Source organism: Trichomycterus rosablanca, chromosome 24 (assembly GCF_030014385.1).
Source record: "Trichomycterus rosablanca isolate fTriRos1 chromosome 24, fTriRos1.hap1, whole genome shotgun sequence".
Classification (NCBI taxonomy): domain Eukaryota; kingdom Metazoa; phylum Chordata; class Actinopteri; order Siluriformes; family Trichomycteridae; genus Trichomycterus; species Trichomycterus rosablanca.
Genome location: NC_086011.1, coordinates 17,236,110 through 17,262,989, shown reverse-complemented (window position 1 = coordinate 17,262,989; position 26,880 = coordinate 17,236,110). Strand labels below are relative to the sequence as shown.

The window sequence follows — 26,880 nt, the reverse complement described above, 5'->3', positions numbered from 1 at the left end:
CATCGTCTACGAGTATTGGCGTAAGCTTCTGATGATTTAGCAACAAGAATAGACTGGCTTATCGTATATGTGCAGCAGGAATTGTGACTTTCTTCAATGGTTGGTTGCTGGAGTTCCACCCTGGGATGCTGTGCAACCAGCGTAAAACCGGTTCAATCTTCAAGGCCGTCTCGCTCCTCTCCTTCGTACTGGTAATGCTAGTGAGTCGCGCGAGAGGAATCTGCCGCGCTGAATAACGCCACCGCGGACCGACAGCCTTGAAAATTGAAATGAAGAAATTTTTTTTTTTGAAAACATTTATTCGAAACTAAAACAACTACAACCCGGCCACAAACTCTCTTCATAAAATCAAGCACAAGGAACTGGATCTGGATAGATTTGCTATTCGATATGTGACATATAAAATATATTGGAAATAAAACTTTCATTTGTTGTTAATTTATCCAGCATCAGTATCTGAGACGCATCAAAATATTCCAATTTATTTGTGTTAGCTTTGACTTTCACTATGTACCTCAGGACAGAGTAGCCTAGTGGTTAAGGTACTGGACTAGTAATCGAAAGGTCGCTGGTTCAAGCCTTACCACAGCCAGGTTGCCACTGTTGGGCCTTGAGCAAGGCCCTTAACTCTCAATTGCTTATATATAGTATTACAGTACTGTTAGTCACTGAATTGCATTAAAACAGTCCTACAGGGTGCGCTGGTGAGTCTAGTATACCAGTTCTCTGCTGCTGAGCGTTCGAAATAATGAGTTTGAATCCCGGCAGTGCTACCAACCCGGCCAGGCGTCCGACGGAAATGTTCGGCTGCGCTTCACATTGGTTGGCCAAAGCTTTGCGATGCCCTGTGAAGGATTGGCATCCTGTCCAGTGTTTCCCCATGAAATCGGACCCACGTGAGCCTGACCAGGATAAAGCGGTTAATAAAATAGCATTCGGACCGAATTATCTTTCTGAATCCTCAGGCGTCGGAGCTTAATCCTGTAACGGGCGGTGCATTTTTCATACTCAGCGTTTTACCCATATGTCTGTGCCCACTCGGTGCCCGTTAGATTCACTATATTGTGATGTGGAGGCAGCTGTTGGGAATAAAATGAACCTCTCTCCGGGGGTTTCACCCCCCCCTCGTGTTTATTTGTCTCGTACCTTCTGAAGCGCCCGTCCTCGTTTGTCGTCTCCTCGCAGCGCTCCTACGTCTCGGTCCCACACTCCAGTCAGACACTTGGCGTCATGAAGAGGAGATAATGCTGAAGGGTTGTGACTAAGCGGCGCCGTCCGGCGAGCGAGGCGTACCGGAGGAAAAGAAATGAGGTTCAGGTGCAGCGTCCTGATTGGCTCCTCATTCATAAGCTTTAATGTGAAGGGGACATGGAGACGCTGAGGACGGCCGGATGAATGAATGTCAGCTGCGTCCTGAACGCCGCCGCTTCTGGAATGTGAATAAGCAGCATGTGTGTGTGTGTGTGTGTGTGTGTGTGCGCTTTGCCCTTGGGACCGTTCACAATCAATAAGCAGTTTCTTGCTGGCCTGGCCGAGCGAGGATCAGGATCCTGGCGGGAACACAAGGCCGGAAGATTAAAGGACACCTGATACTGCTTTAACTTTTTTTTTTGGAACTGACAGGAAGGGGTGCGGTGCGCTCCACACAGAAATGATCTGCTGAAGAGGAAGCACAGATATGTGTTCAAAATCTGCTGCACGCCAACATTCGATGAGAAAAGAACACAGATTCAGAGAACATACACACACAGTGTACACAAGTATGGAGCTGGGAGCATCACAGCAGCACCCCCCTCCAATATTTAAATATGCTCAAAATGCCCCCTTCAAATAGTATATTAAAAATAAATAAACGTAATCTATTTACTAGCTTTATATAATGTTAGAATCCATCAGCGTTTACATTAGGTATTGAAATCCCAATCCCCCCACACCCAGGTGTATTAGGTCCCCCAAAATTCAGTTCATGTCTATGGCTTTGTTATAGATAGGGCCCTACTAAGCTGTCCAGTCAGAACAGATTTAGACACCTGCCAGCCAATCAGAAAGGAGGATTTCCCTAAGACCATGGAAAATGACGTTATCAAGAGCACCTTAAAATAACGTCAGCATCCCTGCTGTAAGGTCTTGTAAGGTCCTTTAAGGATGGGGCAGATATTTGGGTGGACAGTTCTCGGGACAGCCGTGACAGTGATCCCTGGGCACTCGTGGTGTCACTACGGGTCACTACTGGGATGAAAACTGTCCAACATTAAATTAGCGGTGAACCTGTTGAGTCCCTTTCAGCTGATGGCCAAAGAGACCGCACACAAGCTTGGCAGCTAATAGGCCGGGCGACTCGGTCATCTTTTATGCCCTGCACATGGGTCACCGTTTATCTACGAGCACGTAAATTAAGCCGCGTGCGTCGACCCCCACCCTCGCCAGATATGAGAAAGAAAGCGATAAATCAGGAGGAAGAGGAGGGAAAACATGTACGTCCCTGTAGAGCGAGGGTGGGTTAGAAATGAGAGAAAAGATGAGAGAGCGAGAGAGAGGAGAGAGAGAGGGAGCGAGAGAGGGACGATGATGTACAGCAGGGGGAGGGCGGAACGTCGGCAGGAGCGAAGGAAAGCCTGTAGATGCAGGAGGTTTCGGCGGAAACGGCGCGAGGAGCTCGCCCGCCAAAAGATGGTCTCAGTAAGAGGAGAACTGACCGTCGCCTATAATTTAATGTTCAGTAGCTTGGATTCCATCCCTATGGGTAATAGATGAGTCCGGGCATTCTTGCATTCTCTTTTTTCCTCTCTTTTCTTCTGTCTGCTTCTTTTTTCCTACGTGAGATTGCATTCTCAGGCTTTGCGTTTCCATTCGAACGAGCGACGTCCTTCTTTCGTTATTCATTTATGTGTTTTTTTGCTCAAGCGAGCGAGGAAGAGAAAGACTTAAAAAATAGGAGAGAGTGAGAGAGAGAGGGAAGGCTGTTGCTGCCAGTGAGCCGAGCTCTACAGAGATTTTGGGATCACCGTTTCATTTCGGGATATTAATATTTCCCTCTCTTGTATTTTCAGGGGTGGCTCCTGCGAAGAAAAGCCCCAAACTGGTGAGTACCGTTGGCATATTTATCATTTCATGGCTTTATTTCTGTTGTTTTATCTGCTGTTGCTTGTCTGCCGTTCTTACACGGTGCGTTTTTGAAGAGTGTGTGTGTGTGTGTGTGTGTGTGTGGCTCAGGATCAGTGTGTGTTGAACGGTGTTTATATTTATAACCGAGCATCAATGTGAGACAGAGATAATTGGAGGGGTTTGGATGCTGTCAGTGCCAGGAAGCCGTTTACTGGGAGGAGGGTTTGTTTTCAGTGCCAGGCTCTGAAACGTCTCAGATCCCAACGGAGCTGGCCGGGCTCCAGAGCGCCTCCTACAGGGCCGCGCTTCAAACTAGCGGTTACGGCAGCTTTTATGTCTGGCTTCTGGTTTTTACCGTTGTGTGCTGTGTTGTGAGCAGTTTGTTTGTTTGTTTTTGATACCCGCACCATCCTGATGGTGGTCAGTGGGTCCGACGGCATCTACAACTCTCCCCCTCAGATTTAGTCCAAAGTTGGTTATGATTCCCATTAATTGGTAACTGGTGGCCAGTCCAAGGTTGGTTATGATTCCCATTAATTGGTAACTGGTGGCCAGTCCAAGGTTGGTTATGAGATCCATTAACTGGTAACTGGTGGCCAGTCCAAGGTTGGCTATGATGCCCTTTAATTGGTAACTGGTGGCCAGTTCAAGGTTGGTTATGACGCCCATTAATTGGTAACTGGTGGCCAGTTCAAGGTTGGTTATGACGCCCATTAAATGGTAACTGGTGGCCAGTCCAAGGTTGGTTATGAGATCCATTAACTGGTAACTGGTGGCCAGTCCAAGGTTGGTTATGAGATCCATTAACTGGTAACTGGTGGCCAGTCCAAGGTTGGTTATTAGATCCATTAACTGGTAACTGGTGGCCAGTCCAAGGTTGGCTATGATGCCCTTTAATTGGTAACTGGTGGCCAGTTCAAGGTTGGTTATTAGATCCATTAACTGGTAACTGGTGGCCAGTCCAAGGTTGGTTATGACGCCCATTAAATGGTAACTGGTGGCCAGTCCAAGGTTGGTTATGACACTCTTTGGTTGATAACTGGTAACTACGACCTCTGCTGGCTCGAGTCGAGGTATAATGCGTCGATCAGGGTGTGGCTCTCCGTACACAAAGCTGATCTGCATATGAACTCGCCTCGTGCGGGTGAAAAGATGCGGTCGGTACGGCACACGTGTCGGAGGGGGAGCGTGTCAGTTGCGGCGCTCCTCAGTCAGCGGTAGAGGGGAAGCATAATGCATATAAGGGTAATTGGATATGACTCAATTAAGGGGAAATTTGGGGTGAAATTTCAATTAAACATGCTCATCATAATGAATAAAGATGCACCCGGTATATTAAAGCCTCTCCGGACAACATTGGGGTCGTTATTATAAGACTCAAATGTGAATGCGCCGCTGCTTGCACAACTCCCAATGTAATCAAGGTCAGCTCACCGCACGCCCCCTCAGACACGTCCGATCTGCTTGCAGTACAATCCAATCGGTGAAGCTTTTCAACGTTAAAATCTTGTGAAATAAAGTATTTAGTCCGTGTTTATGTTCAGTCATCAGACGAGATAGCAGACGTGGTAAATAATGTGACAGATTTAAAGCTTTCAGGTCGTAAATAAATAAACGCGTGTAAATGAATTCCTTGACGCGTGCAGACGTCTGTGATCAGATTCTCCTGCTGAAATCTCAGTTGGCGTGTTACTGCGTGTGAAGATCTCCTTTTAATTTAGTTCAGCTGCATAAAACAATCTGCAGTTTTCTCTCGGGGTTTTACTGTACAGATACGAAGCTTAACTCCTATTAACACCAAGGACTCGCCTCGCCTTCCATTTCATTCAGTCCACACAAACTATTCAAAACTTAAAAGACTTTTGGTCTCATCGAATATTGATCTGATGTACATTTCTCTTTTGTTCTTTCACTTTGCATTTTATAATTTACACCAATTACACTTCCAAAGTGTGTGTGTGTGTAAACAGCGTTTTACTTAAAAGCTCCATTGATTTTTAACAGGAGACACATCTGGACTGCAGGCAGGCCAGTCAAGCACGCACACACACACACACACACACACTGTGTTTAAAAATCAAAGTTGACACCTGACCACCAGATACCAATTAATGGGTGTCTAAGCCAACCTTGGTCTGGCCACCAGTTACCAACAAATGGGAGTCATAGCCAACCTTGGAGTGTCTACCAGTTACCAATTAATGGGTGTCATGGGTGTCTAAGCAAACCTTGGACTTGCCACCAGTTACTAATTAATAGGAGTTATAATCAACCTTGGATTGGTCACCAGTTAGAATTAATGGGTGTCATGGGTGTCTAAGCCAACCTTGGTTACCAACTAGTGAGAGTCATAACTAACCTTGGACTGGCCACCAATTACCAATTAATGGGTGTCTAAGCCAACCTTAAACTGACCACCAGTTACCAACTAGTGGGAGTCATAATTAACTTTGTACTGGCCACCAGTTACGAAATGAATGGGTGTCATGTGTGTCTAAGCCAACCTTGAACTGGCCACCAGTTACCAATTAATAGGCGTAAAAACAAACCTTGAACTGGCCACCAATTACCAATTCATGTGTGTCTAAGCCAACCTTAAACTGGCCACCAGTTAACCAACTAATGGTGCATGTTGGGTTTAAACAAAAAATAATTGTAGGAATGTGACTGGTTTGCTCTAAACTGGTTCTTGTTTTATTAATGGGTAATGGGTTTCGACTCTTTCTTGCCATGGTTAGTGTTCCTACGCACATTTTAACTAGTCCCCAGTTTTCTTATTGAAAGTGTTTCATGCTGTCAAAGAGAATGTGTAGTTTGGGATGCTTTTTATTAAAAATGAAGCAATAAGTTTTTTATTTTTCTAAAACTAAGATGCTGGAAACATCGTGTGTATTTTAAACCAGAGTTTTAGACGTGGACGAAAGCAAAGAAAAAGAAAAGAGAATCATTTGAGTGGATTTGCTTTAGTGTGCTTAAATCAGAGAGAATATAGAAATAATTCTGAATCTATTATTTTAATGATAAAAATGCCTCAGTTTTTATTTTGCTTTAGTTTCATTTTTCTGACCTGTGTGTGCTCGTACTGACCGTATCCTCCCCACAGCAGCAGCTGGAACGGAAGGACAGCCAAGGAAGTCATCGCAGTGTCCCCACCGACTCTCCACTCCACGCCTCACAACTTCCAACCACCGAGACGGCGGCCCCGCCTCCGCCGGCCCAGCCGCTGCCCATCCTGCCCGCCCAGGACCCGGCGCCGGACGGCACGCTCGCCAAAAAACCAGATCCGTTTAAGATCTGGGCCCAGTCGAGGAGCATGTATGAAAGTAGGCGTAAGTAATATGGGATTTTGGTGGTGGGTGCTTTGGGAAGCTGGAGCTCTGCTGGGGACAATCGCGTGGTCATGAGGACAAAGCTCGAGTCATTTACTTGTCTTGATCAGTTTTCTTACTTTACTGTCTGGCTCTGGTGTGCATTTAGCTTTTAATATATCTAATATTGGCCTCGTCTGCCATCGCCTTACAATATATGATGCCAACCTCCGCTTCATTATGCCAACGCTGGCTGTTTACGAAGTTCTTTCCCTCCTTCGGCTGCTCCCGTATTTAGGAGTCACCTTAGCAAACCACTGCTTGTTGCATTTTTAATGCTGAATGACCTTTTTCTAACGCAACCCTTCTATTTCCATCTAGGCTTGGCATCGGCACTGGCTAGGGCGATAGCACTGCTGAGATTCGAACCCTGGTTTCCCAGGTCTCAGCAGTACTGGGTTAGCATACTGCAGTGCCCTATAGCCCTATAGTCTACTTATGTAGTTGCTTATGACTTAGTATACTGAACCAATACATTAGTTTTTCCTTGGAGCATTTGAGACGTATGACCAAAAGTATGTGGACACCTGACCATGAGCTTGTTGGACACCCCAATCCAAAAGCATGGGCCATTACCATGAACGGAGTGTGACGGAATTGAGCTAATAGTCCAGTTTTCCAGATCTGTCCCAAATTTGAGCTCCTTCCAAAAAGCATTGGTGCAGTGAGAAGGCCTGGCTCACGATCAGCATTCCAATTGATCCCAATTTTTCTAAACGTTGTTGCAAAGCCTCCGTTGACAGTAGCTGTAGAAAATATGGCTGTGTGAACCATTAGCTCTGTGTAAGAGTTCTCGGTATGATTTTGCTGTCAGGGACCATTATGCTGCTCTGCTGTCCACACTTTTGTGCAGTTATAATTAGCCTGGTTTGCTTGTCATCGCTGTGCTTTAAACCTTTACAACAAAGGCACGAGAAATCGACTCGATAGGACACCGCTCCCCGGGCCAATTATATTTTCTCCCGCCATCAGTGTCCTTTTTCGCATCAGTGGCACCTAAAAACCACCCCGTGACAAACATGCATAAAATCCATGTTGGTGCAATGATGTAAAACACCGTATACCTTTCATATCCGCACGGCACGGACGTGGACGGACAGGCTAGCTAATTAGACGGCTGGTTCTCAGGTTGGGAGATTTTGGGGCTAGTCGTGTCTCCAGTACCCCCTGCTTTCATCCAGCTCGTTCTTTATTCGATGGCTTAAAGCGAAACTGACCAGCAGCTCTGCCCACACATCTGAGCAGGGGAGCTAAATCAAAGAGTTGAGGGACCTTATAGGAGCAGCCAATGTCTTTATCGGTCTCTGTGTAGTAAAATCCCATTATATTCAGATCAATTAGATGTTGGTCTAGCTTTGATTTCAAAACTGGCCCAAGCTGTCCAGAGTTCTGTAACCTGGCCTTAGCTGTCCAGTGATCTATAACCTGGTCTGAGCTGTCTGGAGATCTGTAACTTGGCCCAAGCTGGCTGGAGATCTCTGACATGAGCAGTCAAGAACTCTCTGGCCTGAGCTGTCCAGAGATTTGTAACCTGGCCTGAGCTGATCTCTGGCCTAAGCTGTCCGTAGGTCTCTGGATTGAGCTGACCAGAGATCTCTGGATTGAGCTGTCTGTAGATCTCTGGGCTAAGCTGTCCAGTGATCTATAACCTGGCCCGAGCTGACCGGAGATCTGTAACCTGGCCTGAGATGTCTGGAGTTCTGTAACCTGGCCCAAGCTGTCCGGAGATCTCTGGATTGAGCTGACCAGAAATCTCTGGGCTGAGCTGTCCGGAGATCTGTAACCTGGCCTGAGCTATCTGGAGATCTCTGGATTGGGCTGACCAGAGATCTCTGGCCTGAGCTGTCCAGTGATCTATAACCTGGCCCAAGCTGTCTGAGATCTGTAACCTGACCCGAGCTGTCCGGAGTTCTGTAACCTGGCCCAAGATGTCCGGAGATCTGTAACCTGGCCCGAGCTGTCCAAAGATCTGTAACCTTGCCCGAGCTGTTTGGAGATCTGTAACCTGGCCTGAGTTGTCCAGAAATCTCTGGGCTAAGCTGTCAGGAGATCTCTGATTTGAGTTGTATCATTGAGGTGTTGAGGTATCATTAAAATATCTCACTTTAAGCTTAATAAGCTCAGTTTCTCATATTGGTGCCTGATTGAGAGTAAACTAGCTGACCCACTAATACGGAGTGTCTATACTTTTGGCTATACACTGTACATACAGCTTTAAATGTCTAATATATGCAGTAATTAGGATAGAAATAGAAATAGATGATATTATGAGCTAATTATGTTATTTATTCCTGTGCAAAACACTGAAGCAAATGAAAGACTCGTGGAGTCACTACATGAGTAATCGTTCAGTTCTGAATAAATACGATACGTTCTAATTTACTCCGTTCATTTCAGACACTCTATTATTCCATTATTCCTTTATTCGGGCTGAAATGATTTACAGGATCGTTTTTGCGGCACAAAAGCCGCCGCCGGCACAGGCACGCCCAGCCGTCGTCGGGCTTTATGAGAGATCCAGAGAACCCGAGCGTAATTTTGATTGGGTCTGACCCCGGGTGCAACTGTTAGCATGATGACATTATTAGATCCGCCGCCGCTTTTCGCTGGGCGCCGAACCTGAGATGAACGGTAAAACGGTGGGATTGATTCAGACCGTTCGCGTCATGCTGCAGGTGGATTGAGCTCGTGTGGATTTTTTGTCTCGTTTCAGTGCCAGATTCCCAAGAACAGGATATCTTCCTGTGGCGGAAAGATACCGGCTTTGGGTTCCGGATCCTCGGAGGAAATGAAGCAGGGGAGCCGGTGAGTGTTTCTAATGTATATATATCATATATATTATATATACGTTATGACGCATCATGTGATGCTCGGAGGCGGCTGGGTAAATGACTGCGGTCAGCGATGCTGATTGGCTGCTCGATTACTTTGTGATGAAATTCTGAGCAATATGTGCGCCGAGGGCCTCCGGCTGCTCCTGACACACGGCACAACTGGGATTTAAACCCGAGTCTGCGCAGTCGCTTTTCCAAAACATGTCAAGTACATTTTGTTCAAGTCTCTTGTCTTTTTAGGAATGATGAGAACCGAGTCTTTTTTAGACATGAAAATTCTCCACGTATTTGAAGAATTTTTGCTCAGTTTCCCATTAAAATTCTACTTAGCTTGGTCGGTCTTTTGAAGCCAGATTCTTCTCTCAGCCTCTGCTACAAAGATGAATCTGGAGTCCCTTGACGATACTCCAAATGTAACTTGGCAGGACTCGTGCTCGGTTTGTTTATGACATCCGTTTCCATCCATGATGCACCACATGCCACATTACAAAAGCCTCAGTCTTTGGTAGGACGTGTGCCCAGAGCTTGTGTGCTCGTTTTCATCTCAATCTCCCCGGCCACCCATGTTCCTTCAGATTGCTTTTGTTTAGTTTTTTTGGACAGTAAGAGATAAGATGCCAACGTTGAGGCACGTTGGTGGCTTCGCCAGCTCTGAGATTCGGTTCATGAGGGGTTTATTGGGGATGAAAGCACGGCTCATGAATCTCAAACCAGCGTTTGCTTACATCAAGCACCAGTGCGACCAGAACTAAACCCTCCTCTCTCGCCAGATTTATATCGGCCACATCGTGAAGTACGGTGCGGCGGATGAGGACGGACGCCTGCGCTCCGGAGACGAGCTGATCTGTGTGGACGGCACGGCGGTGGTGGGAAAATCACACCAGCTCGTTGTCCAGCTGATGCAGCAGGCAGCCAAGCAGGGCCACGTCAACCTGACCGTCAGGCGCAAGAGCGGATACGGTGGTAAGAAAAATCCATTATGGGCTTTATGATGCAATAAAGAAGAAACACAGACGGGACAAACAAATCAGTAGCTCTGTTTATTTTTTCATTAATTTATTTTATTTATGCTTCCACTGACAAAATCCTGCTGCACCGTGGCTATTATCATGTCTTTAAAATGTAGACGCATGTTATCTTTCTAAAATTGTTGCTGCCTCACCAGATCTAGATAAATTTGACAATGGTACCAATAGACTTGATAGTAAATTAGCTAGCAATTGATAGGAGAAGCTCACTTCAACCGCTCAGGTGGCGCAGCAGTAAAAACACACGCTGGAACCAGAGCTGGGATCTCGAATACATCGTATCGAATCTCAGCTCTGCCTTGCCGGCTGAGGCCGAGCGGCCACATGAACGACGATTGGCCTGTTGTTCAGATGGGCGGGACTAAGCCGGATAGGGGTCTCTCTCTGTCAGACTGGTGCAATTACGACTTCTGCTGACTGATTAGAGGCGCCTACACAGAGATGAGGAAAGAGTGCTCTCAGGGTGTGTCAAGATGCATACGGCTTGCTGCCCACGTGTCGGAGGGGGCGTGGGTTAGCTTCGATCTCCTCGGTCAGAGCAGGGATCGGCATTGGCTAAAAAGGGGAGAAAATGCATTAAAAAAAAAAAGGAGAAGCTCACTTGACACGTTAAACTATCGTAAGTCTACCATCAAACATAAATAGCTATAATCTATACGCAGACAGTCATGTCATCCACCTTTGTTGACAAACTGTAAGTAAAGACGCAACAAGAAATGTCAAGCGAGCTTCTCTTATCAAAATGTGCCACTATTGTCACATTTGTCCAGATCTGGTTAGGGGTACGTATCTTCAGACTATCAACAACGACGCAGATACGCTTCCTATTTCCAAAGAAAATGAGTCAAAATCCGAAGTGAAATCAGCTACACCTCAAGCTACAGTGGGGACACAAAGTCTAAAAGAAAATGCTAGTAAAAATGTGTTAAAAATTCACCAATTGTTATTAGGAATCAAGCGGCTGCAAGGAGAGAATGATTAGCTTCGACTGGCCATGACTGGATTGGCTGAAAAGAGCCTAAAATTAAAAGGGAAAATAGAAGCTTGTTCACCGGTTCCTTGAGATTTTAGGCTTTGAATTCATGTGTTAACCTTCGAAAAGCCAAAAAAAAAAAAAAGAGTCGAAGCATGTTTAACAGGACTTACATTATATTTATGACTTTACCTGTATGGCTGAGGTAATTTACGTATTTATGTTTAAATAAGGACTAATTTTAATATAAAAATGCTCTTGAACAGGAACAGGACTGTAAGAGTCCCTCCCTTCCTAATGCAAAACCCCGTGATCGTGTCCTTTTAATAGAATAATGAATAATGCACAATCTGCTCTAATTATTCATCTGTATCAGACTGGTCTCATTTCAATGAGAGCTCATGACACGTTAATGAACGTCTTCTGGTTTGTACGTAACCGTGGTGCGAACCAGTCGACTCGCCATCCAGTTCGAACACATCCTCAGTTTATTAGCCAACCCGTCGGCTGGGGCAGAATCGGCGTGTAGCTGGAATAAACTGGGAAATCTGCTACGGGAGGGATTTTAAATGGCTTAAAAGGAGTCAAACGGTGGCTGGTGGGTGTCGAGACCAGCGTAGGTAGAGACATTTCTAAACTTATTAATAAAATCCTGGGCGTGTTCACTGATCGACTGGTCAACATTTTATCTCAGCTTCTGGTCAAGGACTAGAATTGAATACCTACAGCGTTATCTAGAAGACGTCTTAATAGTGGCCGTGGTCTCCGCCCCCTCGCTGGCCTTGGCAGTAGATGAACAGCCATTATAAATGCGATTGAGCCACATCCACCAACCCCCCCGCCACTCCGGCCCACTGATTAGAAGGTCAAGCCTTCAGACATTAAACGCCTTTTCGTTCATGAATCGTCTTTATTGAGACCTGGTTGCTCTGCAGCACTAAAGTACCTTATCCATCACACCAGCACCGGTGCATTGTGGGAAAATGAAAATAGGTCGACTCGATCCCCAAAGACCTTCCTGTTATTATCAAACCAGCGCAAAATGGAGTCAAACGTGTTGGCCTTTCGGTGGGGTCTCGAATGGTACGGTGGATCCTCTGTCATCCTGGATTAGGACCAGGCGTATGGTTATGGTGTCAAAAAACGGGAATATTGATTGAAAAATAATATTAGCTGCTGCAATTTTAGGTTTTTGTAATAAACCTTGAATGCCGTATTTGTCCTGTATCGTGATTTTTTTTCTCCGCCAATATATTTTTATCAGATCTTTATTTAACTGTCTTTATGTGGATCATCCAGTCAAATTTCATGTTTTTTTATTTTCTGAGTGAAAATAGATTAACAAAATTCTATTTATACTGTATAGAAATCCCAGAAATAACAGCATCATATGGAATTCTATTTGTTCAATATAGAAATATCAGTCATTTCTACCTGTGTGTAGTACAAATACTCAACAATAGTGTGTAGAACAAATACACAACAGTAGTGTGTAGTACAAATACACAACAGTAGTGTGTAGTACAAATACACAACAGTAGTGTGTAGTACAAATACACAACAGTAGTGTGTAGTACAAATACACAACAGTAGTGTGTAGTACAAATACACAACAGTAGTGTGTAGTACAAATACACAACAATAGTGTGTAGAACAATTACACAACAGTAGTGTGTAGTACAAATACACAACAGTAGTGTGTAGTACAAATACGCAATACACATTAGTGTGTAGTACAAATACACAATAATAGTGTTTAGTACAAATACGCAATACACATTAGTGTGTAGTACAAATACACAACAGTAGTGTGTAGTACAAATACACAACAATAGTGTGTAGTACAAATACACAACAGTAGTGTGTAGTACAAATACGCAATACACATTAGTGTGTAGTACAAATACACAACAGTAGTGTGTAGTACAAATACACAACAGTAGTGTGTAGTACAAATACACAACAGTAGTGTGTAGTACAAATACGCAATACACATTAGTGTGTAGTACAAATACACAACAGTAGTGTGTAGTACAAATACACAACAGTAGTGTGTAGTACAAATACACAACAATAGTGTGTAGTACAAATACACAACAGTAGTGTGTAGTACAAATACACAACAGTAGTGTGTAGTACAAATACACAACAGTAGTGTGTAGTACAAATACACAACAGTAGTGTGTAGTACAAATACACAACAGTAGTGTGTAGTACAAATACGCAATACACATTAGTGTGTAGTACAAATACACAATAATAGTGTTTAGTACAAATACACAATACACATCATTATTAAGCAGTTTGGGATCCAGCCAGCAGCTTAAACGTTTTATTTTTGTTTTTTTCTGCACTTCTTGCTGAAGAGCCACATTTGCTAAATGCCATAAACAAGCAATTAGCTCATTGGCTGGATGACAGAGGGCTTTAATTGATGAAGCACTTACTGGTGTGACAAGCAGCGCAGCAGCGTTCATCATTTTTATGTTATACAAAAAAATAAAGAAAAAAAACACTTGATGGAAACGTCAGTACAGGCTTGGAGTTTACAGAGCTACATTACATTCATCAGTCTACAAATATATAAATATATAATGTATATGAGATTTACATCCAGTGACACGTTTATTGTGAACGATTACAGCAGGAACGACTGATCTAATCCTCTAATTATCTCCCGCTCAGTGACGAAGGTGGACGGCGAGGTTCCTCCGTCTCCGGCCTCGTCCCACCACAGCAGTACCCAGGCCGCCTCTCTGACCGAGGACAAGCGCACGCCTCAGGGCAGCCAAAACTCGCTCAACACGGTCAGCTCCGGCTCGGGCTCCACCAGTGGGATCGGTAGCGGCGGAGGAGGTGGCAACAGCAGCGTGATTCCCAGCGCCGTGCAGCCGTACGACGTGGAGATCCGGCGCGGCGAGAACGAGGGCTTCGGTTTCGTCATCGTCTCGTCCGTCTCCAGGCCCGACGCGGGGACGACTTTCGGTGAGCGTCAGGCTTCAGTCACCAACCTTTAAAGGAAAGGAATGCAGGTTAACCATATGGGTTGATTATGAACATGGCAAAGGGGGCGGACGCACTTATTAATGTTATTTCGGCAGCTTTTTGACGTTATACATAGAGATGTGACTGCTTTAAACGTCTCAAAGAAACATATTAGCATTTACCCACCCGGAATAATCGATTTCACATCACTGGCATACAAAATAAAAACGTTTGGCTGCAAATTTAGATTTAGGAAATTAATTTAATCTGCATTCCTTTGTGTATTTGTTGATCTTTCTGCATGTCTTAAATCTCGGACTCGTTTCCTGTCTTTTGTAAAAGAAATTGTAGATTAGCTTAAAAAATGAGTGTTTTTATTTAACATAGCATGACACCATATAGGACGACACAACATGGACGTGTTTACTGTCCGACAGGTCAACTGTTTAGCTCGGCTTCTGGTCAAGGACTAGAATTGAATACATACGGCTTTATCTAGAAGACGTCTTAATACTGGTCTTCGTCTCTGCCCTCTTTAAGATGATTAGAGGTGTTCTGAGAGAGTCCCTGCCATACAAATTCTGTCATCTTTTGACTGAATGGGCACAAATTCCCACAGACAGACTTCAAAGTCTTGTGAGAAACCTTTTTATAAGAGAAAAGATCACACAGACATGAAAAAGTCACCATTTTAATCCCATTTGTTTTGGAAATGGGATGTCCGACAAACTCACAGTCAGGTGTCCGAGTACTTTAGGCCATACAGTGTATAAAAGCATTTTTTAAGGTGGAAGGGACTCGTTTCCTGTCTTTTGTAAGTACAAATTTGTAAATTAGGTTGAAAAAAGTGTTTTTCTATTTAATATAGCATTCCGTTAGCGTCGTGCACCGCTCGTCCTGAACAGATTGAAACCACAAACAGTTTCATGGTCACTGAAGAACCGAGACGCACAAAAGACGAAGAGAGAGAAAAATTTCTCCTCTTCCTGCCTCTATAACCAGCGTTTATGAGCCACGTTTACTCTGTTTGCTCGGTTTATGAGCTGATGTCCTTGCTAAGCCCAGAACCACAATTCCTCGCCTCCGGAACAACAAAGAGCGCACGACGGAGGGTGTCGACCATATGAGAGGGGTAACGGGCGAGGGAAGCGGCGCTCGTTCTCTGTAATGATGAAGCGCGGCGCGGGGAGGGGGAGCGGGGGCGGAGAGGAGAGGAGCCTCGGGGCAGATCCAGAGATGCTGACAGTCCTGTTCACTCGTCTCTTCATGCAGCACACGTGGCTTCAGATCACAGATCACGGGTGCGCTGTAATGCCCAAAAGTATTGGGACGTGTCCTCTGATTATTGAAATTATGTGTTTTAGCTACGACAATTGTAGGTAACGGGTAATAAAGCAATTACAGGTTTAGGGAAGGTCTCTTCCTGTTCTTATAAAGACATGAAAAAAGCTTGGTTTAAAGATAGACAGACAAATAGATAGATATACAGACAGACAGACAGGTAGATAAATATACACACTGACAGACAGACAGACAGACAGACAGACTGATAGATAGATAGACACACAGACAGATAGACAAACAGACAGACATAGATATACAGACAGAGAGACAGACAGAAGTTAGCACAGAATGGAGATTCCAAAGTCCAACACACAGTGTGATGTGACTGGAGCAGTATTAAGGGAGGCCCACAGTTCTGTTCTTTGTTCTTCAGCTATTCCACTGCTGTAAGAACCCACGATCGTGCCAATAAATTCTCCAATCCAGTCAACTGTGATCTTTGTTTTCATTTATCATCAGACCTTATTTTTCCATGACACCGTCTAAAAAGATTGGCTGAAGGATCAACCATGAGAAGTGTCCGGCAAGCTCACGGTCTGATGTCCATACAGTGTATTTTGGCCAGATATAGAAGAATCCACACCATGGTCATAAATTCTAAATAACTAATTGCTTGTGTGTTGAGGGTTGAGTAACATAAGCTAGCTGCGTGTAATTACCGCCTCCGTACGAGCAGGTTTCGCACTCACGCCTGTAAAGTCTGCAATTTCTCAAGCATCTCCATAATTCATCGCCGCGTCCTCCATAATTTATCGCACAGGCACAGCGCGGGCATGAAGCGCAGCTCTGCAGGGGTGAGCCAGCGTTTGGAAAAAGAGTTTTTTAGAGGATGGAAGAGCGAACTGAATTATTCAGAGCGGAAACAAGTATGAACGCTATAACGGCTAACTGTGAGAGTCAGTGTGAGGAGCATGGTGTGGATTTACAGACATATAGACGTTTTGTGGGGTAGGAACTGGACCGTGCCATGTGATAGTGCGGGTCTACGACTCCTCATGGTCCTCAGGACCTTGGTGCACCCAATGCCACACCCAGAACCCACCCACATGCTTATGATCATCAAATTCCTTCATCAGTTGAATAGATTGACGTTGTTTACCAAGTTTTTACCCCCAAACAAGCACAACTTGCAAACGTGCCAGAATTTTAAGACCCAACTCAACACTTTAGGGATGAATTGAATTTGGATTGCGAGCCGGGCCGTCTCTTCTCTTCCAACACCAGTGCCTGCCTGACCTCACTGACCTCACCTGTTGACTAAATGGGCACAAATTCTCACAGACACACTCGAAAGTCTCGTAAAAAGGCTTCTCAAAAGACTTGAAGATATTAAACTGTTAGAGCTCTGAAGGAATTCAGTATAAATGCTCATGGTTTTGGAATAGTGTCCTCGATATGGTCACAGTCAGGTGTCCCAATAGTTTTGCCCATGTGGAGTAAATTGATTATCCACAATTATGAAAGTTTAGGCTTTATGTCTGACTTCTGTGTGACATCTTTAGGCAATTTATGAGCAGAAAGAGCAGGAAACATCAAGTGGCTTTAGATGATAGTTTATTTATTAAAAAATGTTGAATCTGTGACGTTTCTTGAACGTCAATTTAATAAAAAAGTGACCTCTGTATTTTTGCCCATACTGTAACTCTTCTGATTTCTGTCCCTTGATTTTTCTCTTGTTCTGACTTCGTCTCGCTCTCTCTGGTGAATTCGGTTCTAACGGGAACATGTCCACGTGTGATCGCTCTACATCGCAGTAATTTTTCACTTTGGCTTGGGTGGCTCGGTGTTTTAACCCCTCTACCTATTTTTTCTTTTTCTCTTTTTCTCTCGTCCCTAAAAATGTCCTTCCCCCCCTTTTCTACCCGTACGCACATTATGCAAATGTGTCTGTGCACTGGAAAAAAAAAAGCTGGAAACACATGTGTGGCCATGCCTCATAAAATAGGGCGGATCATCGAGGGCAGTCCGGCCGACCGCTGCGGGAAGCTGAAGGTGGGAGATCGAATCCTCGCCGTCAACGGATGTTCCATCACCAACAAGTCCCACTCGGACATCGTCAACCTGATCAAAGAGGCGGGGAACACGGTCGCACTGCGCATCATTCCAGGAGACGGTAAGATGTTCGTGTGGTTAATTTTAACCTAATTACTATAAAGTCATTAATGCTAACGAAGGAATGCCTGTTGGTCCCAGTGATGCAGATGGGAGCGCTGTGTTTTTCTATTGACTCGATGGTTAAGCTGCTGGACTAGTAATTAGTAGGTTGCTGGTTCAAGCCCCACCATCGCCAAGTTGCCACCATTGGACCTCTAAGCAAAGTCCTTAACCCTCAATAGCTTGCTTTGTATTTATACGTAATTGTAAGTATCGTTTTGGATCAAAATCGTCTGCTCAATGCCGCAAATGTAAATGTAATCAGGCTCCGTGCCCTGCAAGAATGTGGCACAGCCTCAGTGCGTATCAGTATCATGTTTCCCTTAATGGGACTGCTAGGCACAAGAACCACGCCTGTTTTAGTACCAGTCAGGATGGCATGCACTACATCCCTATCAGCTACCTTCGATACCTGTCGGACACTCGACTCCCACCTTAGGGTCTGTCCGAAAACCTAGCAATCTCTCTACATAGACGCAGTTTACACTCCCGAGAAGAGGGCATGTCTAAATTCTTAGATCCTTTAAAACGCTCCTACTGAGGCGCCTTAATTCGAAGTAATAATCTGACTGAATAAAGAGGGAGCGTCCGACGTAGTCCGAAGTAGAGCGTCTAAATAATCTGCCTTTAATGTGAGTTCGATGTTTTATTAGAATCCTCTCTACTGAGGCAGCTGATCAGGTAGGCAGTAGGCAGCAAGGCAGCTCAGTAGGTTTTCAGACAGAAAGCATCCTTAAGGTGTCTGTAGGGGTTTCAGTTCTCACGCCACAGGTTTGCATCATCAGAGGCACTTCAAACCAGAAAGGCGCCAGCGAGAAGTGAATTACATATTCTCTCTCCTTATTCAAATTAATTGGGGGCCAGAGTCATGGCGTGTGTGCTGGTCAGTAGTTTTTACATCGAATGCCCTTCCAGATTCAATCTTCTTGTTTATCCAGGCTTGGGACCTGCACTGAGGGTGCACTGATGTGTATCACCACAAGCATGTACCTTCTGTGTTTGAGAGCCCAGCCTGGGATTTGAACCCCCAAAACTCAGGCTTTTATTATTCCGCCACACTAGCTCGCTATTTTATCTCAATTTCAACATAACTGATAATTGATCTGACCTACAGCGATTGATCCGCCGGTCTTAATTGAGGGGAAGTTTATCCTGCAAATTGTTCTGCGACCTCCTCTCTCATTCGGCTGTTAATACTCCATTAGCGATGGCGATCAGATGTAATGTGATGTAACGTAATCACGCTGAGGTGCTGACGAGGCTCGAGCTCTTTTAATTAGCTCATTTCGGTCACTAGAGCTTCGTGCTGTGAGCGTCTGACCTCCCTGTAACACACCAGTCCGCACACTGAGCCTTAGCAGCTTTTATCTGTAGGCAGACGCCCGGACAACCTTTCTCCCAGTATAATTTGACAGTTTGGCTAACAGACTGGTGAAGAAACCACTGGTTCATGTGATTCTGCTCATTTATCTGGACAGGCAGCACAAACCTGCAGCTACAATCTAACTAGCTTCGTCTGATGCTCCGGTCCAGGCATATTAAAAAGAAAGTGGCAGAATAAAGGAGCACAAAGGTTTCAGATAGAGAGAAAGGAACACAAATGGTGCATGACAGGACGAGCGCTCGGTAAGACCCCGTTCTGCTAGAATGCACGAGCCGAAAGTCGTTCACGTTGCCTGTGGCGTCCACGTAAGCTTTAATAAGGAGAGATGATTTTCTTTATTCTTCTCTTAGCCTGTTTTGTTTGTATGGAACAATGACGGCGATTATTTCGTAGACGTTTCCAGTGCCGTTTTCTCTCTCCGCTTTGTGGAACTTATTCCTGCGCAGCACGAGCCTCGGACACGTGAACCCGTGCGGCGAATTTTTTGCGGCGGTGACAGCAGGAAGAAAGCAGGAAAAACAAAAGCCCGCTAGGATCACTGGAGTGGAAATGACAGAGAGAGGCGCGACGGGATGGACCGATCCGAAAAGACACACAGAAAGAGAGAGGGAGACAGAGAGGAGTTTTGACAGACTGGTCATTTGGGATGTGGAAGTGATTGACAGGTCATTGCGACACTGACCGTCCCTAAAATAACTGCACACGCAGCCTCGCAGTCTTAAGAACGAGGATTAAGAAACAAATCTCAGCACCGTATGGAGCAAATTGGCGTTCGCTTCTGTGGATAAATGTGTCCCACATCCGTTTACATCGAGCTGGACCAGCGCTGGACGAGAGGTTTAATCTGGACGCGGCGTTTATGCACGAATGATTGGGTGCATCATAATGCAGGACTTTCATTTACATTCACTGCATTTTTATCCACAGCGACTCCCAGTTGTGACAGTACACAATCCAATCAACTGAGGATTAAGAGCCATGCTCAAGGGTCCAGCCTGGTAGTGGTGGGGCTTTAACCAGAGACCTTCTGATTACTATTCCATACAGTACCTTAAGCACTGAGCTACCACCCTATGTAACCAAAATGGGAGGGGGGTTCTGGGTTTGTCCCCATCAGCTCCTTTTGGGGGTCCAAGAACCCATTAAATTAGGAACAGGTCTAGTAGAAGATAAGCACCTTGACCACTGAGCTACCACATTTGGAACACGTACACCATACGGCCAAAAGTATTTGAACTTTCTAAAGCAAACAGTATTAAATCTTTTCAGCTAGAACAGCCGCCACTCATCTGAGAAGGCTCCTCTTGTCTGTGGGAATTTGTGCCCATTCAGTCAAAAGAGCATTTGTACGGCTGGGCAGCCTCAGTTGACGTTCCGGTTCATTCCAAAGCTGCTTAGTAGGGTTGAGGTCAAGGCTCTGGTGCAGGACACTGGAGCTTTTGTTCATGAATTCAAAAAAACAAAGGGTGTCCTAATACTTTTGTCTGTATAGTGTACCTGCTATAAATAAGATTGACTGCTTTATATGGGTATGGGGTTAGAGGCTTTTGTTCAGTAAAGATGCCCCTGCTACGAAATCTGCACCTCAAAGCAAGTTTGGTCTTAATTATATGGACAGAAAGAAACACGAGTTTCTTAGCTGATAGTAACATAAAGCTTATAAGACAGGTAGCTGTTATTTAGCAGCTTTTATTTTTAGTCAGACACCCGGACAAACTTTCTTCCAGTATAATTTGACAGTTTGGCTGACTGACTGGTAAATAAACCACTGGTTCATGTGATTCTGCACAATTATCTGGACAGGCAGCACAAACCTGCAGCAACAACTTATTTTGATAGTTTGCTGTATCAAGTGTCACCAAGAATCCAGTTTGGTATCGGACTACGACTATTCAGATCATTAAAGTGCGCTCTAGTTTTATCTTAAGTTCTCTGTGCTCTCTGTCGCCAGAATCCTCCAACGCATCACTGCTGACCAACGCTGAGAAGATCGCCACCATCACGACCACACACGCACAACCTCAACAAACTGCACCTGAGCCAAGGTGGGCAAACAAGGGACACACACACACACACACAAAGAAATGTAATAAATACATGATTTTACAAGACGTTCAGGATTAATGCGTCATTCTTCTGCTTCTCTCAGAAACAACACTAAACCAAAACAGGAGTCGTTCGAGTACAAAGCACCTCAAGCTCCTCCACCACCAGCGCCCACACAAGCTACCAACCAGGTAAACCGTTCAACCTACATTAAACCACCTCTTGGGTACCCATTAATTATTTTGAATAATAAGTGCACTCAGGTGGCGCTCACTGGTAAAACACACTAGCTCATCAGTGCTGACACCTGAATCTCAGCTGTGGACGGGAGGACGGGATTCCTTATAACTGCTGCAACTACGACCTGGCGCCTGCACAAAGACGGGGGATAATGGAGATCTGTCCCTGACTCTACGTGCGCTATACGGATCTCCATATGAACCTGCCTCGTGCAGGTGAAAAGTCACGTCCTTCTCGCACAGGAGTGGAGGTCTGATGCATTAGAGGTGAAATACGATTGGGTAACTGGACGGGACCGCTATAGCTTCTCAGCCACGCCTGCGGCTCTGTTCCGGCTATCTGACTTCATCCTGCTCCTGCTTTGTTTTCCACTCTCTCCTGTCCCAAAAATACCCCCACACCCACCAGGCGTGCTCTTATCTATTATTCATGCTGTGTCTGAGCCGCCACTGAAGCCCAGCGAGTGACTGTTCTGTCTGCGAACGTGGGCTGCTCTCTGATAACCGGAGCCTGGAGCTTTAAACCACCGCTGACCTTGCTGCTTAATAATTGGGAAATCTGACACATACTGGTGAACATACTGGACAAGGGAGCTAACCATTCAGACAGAGGACTTCTGAAAGTGTTCGGGGGGTTGTAGGAAACCCATGTACAGATAGTACCCCCTTTTCTCCCAGTCTAGTCATATGCGATTCCCCTGATTATAATACTGCCATCACTAGCACCCCGACCTAGACCTTTTTTGCCAGGTGTGCTGTCATGGCACTTCTTTTCACCTGCCAGAGCCAAACGCCGAATGTAGAGTCTCGCTAAGGTGCTGTGTAATTTCCCCATCCCTCTTGCAGCCAGCAGAGGTCACATTTGCAGCAGCAGTGAGGAACCCAGTCCACCCGTCTCATCCCTCCCCCAGACACAGCCAATTGTGTCTGTCGGACGGTCAATTAGAAGCTCTGTTGTGTAATCTGATGCCTTGGTCATCCATGATTTCATCTTTCTGTATCCACACACACACTAACTGTGGTGCTCGTATCAGGAGGGCGAGTTGTACTCGGTGGACCTGGAGAGGGACAGTAAAGGATTCGGATTCAGTCTCCGTGGAGGACGCGAGTACAACATGGACCTGTACGTGCTCAGACTGGCCGAGGAGGGAGCGGCACTGCGCAGCGGCAAAATGAGGGTAGGTCTGATCTCACGCCTGTATTAAACTCATCGATTCCTGCACCTCCATCCTGAAACCTGAACCGATAACCTAATCACAGGTATTGATTATTAATTCCAGCACCCAAAACCTGAACTCATATTTTAATTACAACTATTGATTACTTACTTTTGTACCGAACTCGGTATTGATTGGCTGCTGACTGTGGAAAAGGTCGAGCCGGTTTTACACCTCCACTACCTGAGCGTGGTGTGACGTTTCCTCATCGACTGGTTATAATGGTGTTAAGTTTGATTGTTACACAATCGGGAGTTCAGCTCTTTATTGTTCCTGAACGATCAAACCTGGAGGTACAGTAGAGGATTCACTTGGCCGTGGAGGGTCGATACATTTATGGTTTGTACATCAGTGAAATGTGGAATCAAAAAGCAGGAAACAGCCATGATCCAAATGTGCTGTGGTCTAAATTCTGCAGAATGGTTAATTAAATAAATAAATAAAATAATGATGATGATAATAATAATATCGTAATAATAAAAATAAAGATAATAGTAGTAATAGTTATAATAATAGTATAAATAATAATATAGTAATAATACAAATAAAAATTGTAATATAGTAATAATAAAAAAATAATAAATAATAGTAATTATAATAAATAATAGTAATAATAAATAATAATGATAGCAATAATAATAACAATAATAGTAATAATAATAATAAATAATAAATAACAACAACAATAATAATAATAGTAATAATAACAATAAATAATAATAATAATAATAATAATAATTAATAATAATAATAATAAATAATAATAACACTAACTAATAACAATAATAATAATAATAATAAATAATAATGGTAATAATAACAATAATAAATAAATAACAATAATAATAATAATAGTAATAATAATAATAAATAATAATAATAATAATAGTAATAATGATAATAAATAATAATAATAATAATAACAATAGTAAATAATAATAATAATAATAATAATAATAATATGCTTTTGGAATGAGATGTAGATCAAACTCATGGTTAGGTGTCCACATACTTTCGGTCATGTGTTTGTTATAGGGGTTGTCTTAGTGTTTAAGGTACAGCCAGTACACCTACTGGCATTCTTTTGGAAAGGTGAAAGAAATCACTGTGCAACACCAGCACTAGATAAACAATACATGTCCAAAAGTATGTGGACGCCACTTCTAATTATTGATTGTATTTATATCTAAGCCACACCAGTGGTCACACTGGTTTTGAAATGGGATGTAGAATGTGTCCACATACTTTTGGTGGTGTAGATGGGATCATGATCTTAAGAGGCTTTCAGGCTCTCGACCGAAGCGCTCATGAGTGCTGATCCGTGATGTGATTTTATCTGGAGCTCACCATAATGGAAAGAGAAAACCAATCCGCTATCATTAGCGCTGTTAGCGCTGTTATACAGGCTCAGCGTGGCTGGATGGTTTTATCAGAGCGAGGAGCTTAAAGCAGGACGCGCTTCACTGAGAACCATTTTGTTCCTCACACATTTTCTTTACAATCACGCGAGAGGCGACTTCAGAGTTTTAGCAATAGCTAATAATTAATGCTGTATATTCAAACAGTTAGCATCAGAGATGATGTTGTTATCATAAGTGCTTTTAGCGTAACTTACATTTCTGTGACAGTATCATGTCTAAGCAATTGAGGGTTGAGCAGCTACCCGGCAGTGGTGAGGCTTGAACCAGCGACCTTCTGATTACTAGTCCGGTACCTTAACCACTCTCTCTCTCTCTCTCTCTCTCTCTCTCTCTCTCCCTCTCTCTCAGGTCGGGGACGAGATCTTAGAGATCAACGGCGAGAGCACCAAGGGCATGAAACACACCCGCGCCATCGAGCTGATCAAGAGCGGCGGCCGGACGGCGCACCTGGTGCTTAAGCACGGCGACGGCTCCGTCCCCGAATATGGTGGGTCCATCTACGAAAACGTCCCTTTCTCGCCGGTCTTCACCCCGTGAGCGAGGTCCACCTGTCCTGTCCTGTCCTGCTCCTCGGTGACTCGGGCCTTTATCCTGTCGCCTTCGCGATTCTATCTGCTTCTGAGATCCTGGAAAACGTAGCTCTGTGGGTGGCGGTTCTTAAGCACACGCCTTCTAACACGCTAACCATTTACAGACGGGTGGCGGGAACCTTTTTCTTTACTGGATTTTAGGTTTAGCGCTTCCTGAAGGCGTTATTTTCACTAAGAGATTAAAACTGAACTGGACGAGCTTCTTTACGGCCTCTTAAGTGACGGCGAGTGTAAGTATCGTATTTATGCTATTTATTGAAGGTGAATGTTGCTACTGAGACGACTTTACGGAGAGACACTTGATTTGTATAGACACGCCCGCACTGTCCGTTAGCGTCCGTTCATCCGTGCAACTGAAATCCAGCCGAACATGTAAATGTGTTTCTGCATGACGACCTCAGTGAATAAAACGTCGTTTTCCATAATATTTATGGATGATTTGTTGTAAATGTTAAATCTGGATTCATGCATTCGTTGTTTTTTCTCTTGTCACGCGTTTTTCATTCATGGTTTGTTTTGAGCTTCAGAACTTTGTCGTGTATATTATCTTTTTTAAAGCTGTATATATGTTTGTACATTTTTTTCCACGTTGCCAGTTTCTGTTCATACGTTTGATTTATTCCGGTGGTAATCAAGCTGAGTCCCCACAAGCCCAATTCCTCCCAAGTGCCGATCTGTTTTATAGATATATCTTTAAATGAAATAACACATAAATCCTAAAATCAGTGTAGGGTGGCGCAGTGGCTCAGTGGGTAGCACTGTCATTTCTGTGTGGAGTTTGCATGTTCTCCCCGTGTCTGTGTGGGTTTCTTCCGGGAGCTCCGGTTTCCTCCCACAGTCCAAAAACATGCAGTCAGGTTAATTGGAGACACTGAATTGCCCTATAGATGAATGGGTGGGTGTATGTGTGTGCGTGTGTTTGTCTGCCCTGCGATGGACTGGCGCCCCGTCCAGGGTGTTACTGTGTGCCTTGCGCCCATTGAAAAGCTGGGATAGGCTCCTGCATCCCCGCGCGACCCTGATTGGATAAGCAAGGCACACAGTAACACCCTGGACGGGGGCGCCTGTCCATCGCAGGGCAGACACGCATACACACACCCATTCACCTATAGGGCAATTCAGTGTCTCCAATTAACCTGACTGAATGTTTTTGGACTGTGGGAGGAAACCGGAGCTCCCGGAAGAAACCCATGCAGACACGGGGAGAACATGCTCCACACAGAAAGGACCCGGACCGCCCCACCTGGGGATCGAACCCAGGATCTTCTTGCTGTGAGGCGACAGTGCTACCCACCGAGCCACCGTGCCGCCCTTTAGTGTATTATTATGATTATTATTATCATCAAGTTTAATAATACGCTGTAAAAAGGGGGTTATTCGTTATAGTAATAATAAGTTTATTAATAAGTTTAATAATTGTTAACTTAAAGTTTATTTTACAATCCCAAGGTGCTTTACGACAGTGCAGTTTAATACTAATAATAATTTAATTAATTAATAATGTTTAATTAATTATGGTAAATAATTAATATTTTTTAATAATCATTTCTGACTAAATCTTCCAGTCCTGACATTCACTTCCATCCATGTAACTCACCAGTTTGCGGTGTAGGTGTGGCTGTACGTGGGGACCCATGAGACACAGTTTGAGTACCACAGGTTGGATGTTTGAGCGCTCCGTGTGTGTACAAATGTAAACGTCTGATTCATACTATGTGTGTGTGTGGAGCTTAAACGTGGGTTTCTCTTCTGCTGGGTGATTGTGTGTGGTGATCTGGATCATTCCACTAATTATTGTTGATTTTTCACTTGGGGGGGGGCACTGTACGGACAATCTCTGTCTCTGATGAACTCGATGTACAAATAAACACATTTTTCCATTGCAAATAAATCACTCTGGCTTTTGTGTTTCTGGTTTCTAAACGTTCTGCTTTTCTCTCTTCTCCCCTTTCATTTAAACCTCTCGTGTCGGGCTGTCTGAATCTCTCCTCAGCGGCGGTCGCTCAACAAGCCACGCCCGGAGTGAAAAACGACAAGGCGGGAGAGCCCGGCCTCCTCCAGAACCAGACCACGGTTTGTAAATGCCGCGCCCGTGCCGCGCCGTCATCGTTCACCTAATCCATTCCATTCCGCGGGCTGCAAACGCTCACCCTCATTGTGGTCCGAACGTGGAAGTACTCGCGCCGTTTCGT

The 26,880-nt window shown here is 44.5% G+C and overlaps 1 protein-coding gene across 7 annotated transcripts in view; it reads left to right on the top strand.

The window, feature by feature from the left end:
* The window catches only part of magi1b (membrane associated guanylate kinase, WW and PDZ domain containing 1b), a 99,724-nt gene that overhangs the window by 69,425 nt on the left and 3,419 nt on the right, over positions 1–26,880 (top strand). For 3 of the 7 annotated variants that reach the window (XM_062986915.1, XM_062986917.1, XM_062986911.1), the window contains 10 exons: positions 3,051–3,082; positions 6,209–6,434; positions 9,187–9,278; positions 10,078–10,270; positions 13,994–14,293; positions 17,547–17,750; positions 21,127–21,220; positions 21,325–21,412; positions 22,495–22,638; positions 24,447–24,585. In XM_062986915.1, coding sequence (XP_062842985.1) covers positions 3,051–3,082; positions 6,209–6,434; positions 9,187–9,278; positions 10,078–10,270; positions 13,994–14,293; positions 17,547–17,750; positions 21,127–21,220; positions 21,325–21,412; positions 22,495–22,638; positions 24,447–24,585 — 1,512 coding nt within the window. Of the gene's footprint in view, positions 1–3,050; positions 3,083–6,208; positions 6,435–9,186; positions 9,279–10,077; positions 10,271–13,993; positions 14,294–17,546; positions 17,751–21,126; positions 21,221–21,324; positions 21,413–22,494; positions 22,639–24,446; positions 24,586–26,681; positions 26,762–26,880 lie in introns of all 7 variants that reach the window. The other 4 variants (XM_062986918.1, XM_062986912.1, XM_062986913.1 and 1 more) reach the window with 4 other exon arrangements.